Source organism: Coenobita brevimanus, chromosome 96 (assembly GCF_032717465.1).
Source record: "Coenobita brevimanus isolate Jiangsu-jjx chromosome 96, ASM3271746v2, whole genome shotgun sequence".
Classification (NCBI taxonomy): domain Eukaryota; kingdom Metazoa; phylum Arthropoda; class Malacostraca; order Decapoda; family Coenobitidae; genus Coenobita; species Coenobita brevimanus.
The window spans coordinates 15114132-15119021 of NC_137049.1; the positions used below are offsets into that span (position 1 = coordinate 15114132).

The following is a 4890-nucleotide window of genomic DNA, read 5'->3' on the forward strand; positions in this document are numbered from 1 at the left end:
GCGGCCGATCAGAACAAATGGCGTGGAGTTTTGGGGCCCCTCCAGCACCATCCACCTGAGCCATCACCATGGCTTCTTGCAGGAGAAACCTTCCAAAATCCTCGTGTACTACCTTCATTGCCATCTTCTCGCCCCTAAACCAAACCAGCGACACCTCACCTACTGCACCCATTCCTATCACCTTTACTACACTCACCTTACACATCATCGCCTCGTGGCCAGCACCTGTACCCCCAGCCTTCTCATCGCCTCCATCACCTTTTCCCTTAGCCTTGTCATCCCCTCGGCAAGCAGTTGGTCCAGGTGCATTACGTAATACTTTAAATAACTTATGTTATTTATACGCTTATTATTATTAATGCGAATAACAACACAGAGTTCCCAGTTACCACTTTTACAACGCTAAGGAGAGTGACTCGCTCAAAAAGTTTTCAGTTATTTCTGAAGCCTGCTAAAGGGAGATGTAATCAACAGGTTAAGAATGACTACCATCTTTACACTCACTTGGCCCAGATTATTTACCATTTGCAACTTATTTCACTTAGCTCCATGGCAGAAAAAAGGCAATGGTACAGCTCAGTGGCTTTTCTATTGCACGTCCCTGTTATTAGTATTATATTCTACTATTAATATACTGTTACAGCTCTTCATTAAAGGTGGAGAGATTTGAATTTAGGTTAAGTTAGTGCAGAAAAAAAGGTGTAGTTTAAAGGAAATGTTGAGCCGATATATATCACACAGTCTGCCGGCTCAGGCCATGACTGTTAAGGGAATACTTTTAGTCTGATCCCACACAGCGAACCAGAGTTTTCCTAGTCCAGCTGAACCACACTATAGTCGCGGCGCACAACTCTGAGGTTGTCATTATCGTAGCCTGGCAACCTAGCATTCAAAAGTGAGTCCAATTTCGTATCATATTATACACGAATCATATTGTTATGCATGAATATATTATACACGAATATTATTATACAAGAACATATTATACACGAATCATATTATTATGCATGAATATATTATACACGAATATTATTATACAAGAACATATTATACACGAATCACTTGCATCTCATGTTATACACGAAATGGGAGGCACCTTTGAATGGTAGGTTGCCAGGGTACGATAATGACAACCTCAGAGTCGTGCGCCGCGACTATAGTAATGCTCCATTGATCACTGGGATACGCAAGCCTTTTTGCCAAGACAAGGCAGTGTTCCATCGAAGAAGGCCCACTCCATGCCAGCAACTTTACCAAACCTCAGCCAGCAACTTAACCAAACCTCAGGCTGCAACCCGGATAAACCACAGGTAAACCAACAACTAAGCCACACCTAACCCTACAACGTGACATGAAGCGTCTGGACAACTGGAGCTGCCGTCATTTAATGTAGATAAGTGCAAGACCATGCATGTAGGCCACAACAACCAGCAGGCCAATTACCAGCTTAAAGGAACAGCACTGGAGAAGTCAACACAAGAGAAGGATCTGGGTATCATGGTGTCAAACAATCTTAAGTCATCTACACATATTGCCAAGATAACTGCAAAAACCAATGGTCGCCTGGGGACTATAAAAAGGAATTTCTCTGTGCTCAGCAGAGAGATACTGGTACCACTATACCTCTCCCTGGTCCGCTCAGTTCTGGACTACGGAGCTCAGTCTTGGTCTCCATACCTGAAGCAAGATATTCAATCACTTGAACGAGTACAGAGGAGAGCCACGAAACTGGTCCTAGAATTGGCCCAACTGCCTTATGAGGAGAGATGTCGCCGCCTGGAGCTACAGACACTGCAGGATAGGAGAATCAAAGGGGACATGATCGAAACATATAAGCTATTACCTGGATTTGAGGACATCCCCTACACTCATTTCTTCCAGAGGAACATGAATGACTTGAGATGGAACTACCTCAAGCTACAGAAGCCAGACCACTGGAGGACAACATTAAAGTGTAACTGGTTCTCCACTAGAGTCATTAACTATTGGAATGCACTCCCTGAGAGTGTAGTGACCGCCCCAACAATAGCCACATTTAAAGCCCGGTATGACAGCCACATTAAATCGTTAAGGCACACTGGCTGACGGGTCTTAAGAGGTGGGGAACACCACAAGAACCTGCTTCTTAATTCCCCACTATGTATTCATAGGTATGGTATGCATTCATAGGTAAGCAACCCAGCTACAAGATTGCACCCAGACCATCAGCAAGGCCAAACCAGCCCAAACACCACCACTGACATCACAACCCACTTCAGAACTTAACCCGGTTAATCATAGCTTCTACACGGCTCAGATCCCTGGCCATCATTTTTTCAGCACTCATACCCTCGGCATTCAGCAATCTACTCTTTCCAAAATCAATTATACGAACGCCATAATTTCCGGGCTGTCCGCACACCATCACGTTGATCTCGCGGATGTCGTTGTGCATGTAACCGGCCTTATGAATCTGTTTCACCGCCCGTCGCACACCGTTCTCGATCCGAATCCTGTCAAAACTGTCAATGCCGTAACCGCTTTTATAATCTTCCATGGGTGTGCCTTCCACGTACTCCATCAATATCACCTTACGGTCGGAGCAGACTGCGTACACCTTGGGTGCTCCCCGATCCCGTCCAACTTGGCCATTATGTGTGCTTGCCAGTACGTCTCATCGCCAAACACATCTCGTTGCTCGTACCCTACCTTCAAACAAGCCTTCTGACCCTTGCTGTGACCAGCAGCACTTGTCCATCCACCCCAAAACCCAGTTACTTAATGACAGCAACTTCGGCCATCAGTTCCACGTAAGACTTCACAAGCACTTCCTTGTCGTCTGTCCCCAACTTCTTCATGTTATTACACCTCAGGTACTCCTCCAGCAAACTTGCACCAGACATGGTGACTTGTTACTACTTTATTAAACTTTGTGCTGATACAAAAATGAACAACCCAGATTCCCGGGAAAACAAGGAATTTCTCGAGCTTGCCTGACTCGCTCACGCAGGTGCTCACCTTTTATAGCCCCAAGACGCCGGAAGTGGATATTATGAATACTTCGCGCTGCCAATATTTCGTTGTTTTCCTTCCATAATTATCCCAGTGCCATTCACAGCCTTTTCACTTATGCATTTTTAGACAAAAAAAAAAAAAAAAAAAAAAACATTCTTAATGTTTGTAAGACTGAATTTGTGTTATAGTATCACAGTTTAGGAAACGTCAAATAAACTTTTCGAGTGCCTTTTTTCGGTCGTAGAAATTTAAATTCAAATCTGGGTTTATACAGTACTTTTGAATGCACCACAACAAATGCCAAATAAACTAGCCATAATATGAATACTAATTTTTTTCTCTTTTATCTGTTTTTATTAGTCTCTTCACATAAGACTGGGATAAATAACTGTTTACACAATGAGTTACCCAACCTCCTTGGCTGACACGGAAAAATATCATGCATAGTTATGACACCTACCACAATACTAACCTACTGGCCTGTGACTCCATATCCTTTCCATAGCACCTCTTCGTGACTAGCACCATAGTCTATGTTAGTGCTAATCTCTTATTACAGCACAACACTGAAGATGGTTAGATGGCAATTTTACGCCAAGTTAAAGTAAACAGAGTTTAGTATCGTCACTTCTCCTAAAGGCCTTACTTTGATCAGCTGGATTGGTGATAATTACAGTATAAGGGAAAAACATTCAAGCACCAGATTCTGTGGCTACTAATGGTGCTTTTAATAACAAACAATTTATGGATGCTGTGAACTCTCTTCAGCTACAATTAGGGTGGGGTGGAGGTCAACCGTACTATTAGTGGCAAAATATTCACCAAACATTCAGATAAAGGTTTGTAATGTAAATATCAAAAGAAGCTTCAGGAAAAAAGATAAGTTGACAGATGAGTGCTTGGGTTGTTAATGATGTGCTTCGTCTGGTTGTAAGTGAAAGGTGCGTAGTCTTGGTCTGTGGGGAACTCTCTCTTACGTCGGATGATACGTCGGTCTTCGGGATGGGGGTTTAGATGACTGACATGTGAAAAGTGATTGATGAGAGTGTTTGTTGTTTGTTTGCGGGTATGATGTGTGTTGTTGTGATGGCAGCGTGTGATTGTGTGGTGTTGCTGTTGGAAAGTGTGATACTGTTTAGTGTTATGTAGAGTTTGCTGATGTTTGTTTTGTGGTCAAGTGTTTGGAGGTAATTTTTCCAGTTTTGTGTTTGTTCTGATATTTTATTGTTTATTTGAGTGTTGAGTTCTTATATTTGTTGTACGGTGTCTTGTGTATGGGGTGTTTGGGAGTGTCGCAGTGTGTTCCGTTGTCTGATGAGGCCTTGAATTTCTGGTGTGAAGTTGGGGTTGTGTCTCTTTCTGTTGCCTCTAGGGATGTGTCTTTTGTCTGCGTTTTGTATAATTGTATTGAAAGTGTGCACAGTGGTGCTGATGTTTGTGATGGGTGTACTGTTTAGTGTTTCGAAATGTTGTTCTGTTTCAGTTGTTAAGGCCTCCCAGTTGGTTCTCTTATAATTAGTGTATGTGTATTTGTGGCCAGCTGGGGTGATTCTGGTTTTGGTAGTGATGATGATTGGGAGGTGATCAGAACCTAAGGTTTTGACCGCTCTCCATGATGTAGTGGGGGCGAGGTTTGGGGAGCAGAAGGTGATGTCTGGAGATGATGGGAGGAAGAGGGCTTTGTGTGGGATATGGGTATGTTGGACTAGATTGTTTAGTATGAAAAGATGATCTGTCTGGGATTGTAGTACCAGCCCTTTGTCTGTGTCAGGGTTGTTGACATGCCAGGCCGACGACTTGGCGTTGAAATCACCACCCAGGATGATGTTGGGTATGTTAGTGATGCGGTGTATCTGTGGAGAGTAATTGTGTGGTACTGTGGGGGACGACTGGGGG

The 4890-nt window shown here is 43.4% G+C and overlaps 1 protein-coding gene across 1 annotated transcript; it reads left to right on the top strand.

Annotated features, from left to right (window-relative positions):
- Positions 1–1407: 1407 nt before the first annotated feature.
- LOC145413468 (uncharacterized) lies at positions 1408–2085 on the top strand. Its single transcript, XM_080283166.1, has one exon. The coding sequence runs from the start codon at positions 1408–1410 to the stop codon at positions 2083–2085; it is 678 nt and encodes a 225-aa protein (XP_080139292.1).
- The last annotated feature ends 2805 nt before the right edge of the window (positions 2086–4890 follow it).

Excerpts from the sequence above, each read along its gene's own strand:
- LOC145413468 (XM_080283166.1), top strand. The coding sequence starts at position 1,408 with ATGCATGTAGGCCACAACAACCAGCAGGCCAATTACCAGCTTAAAGGA.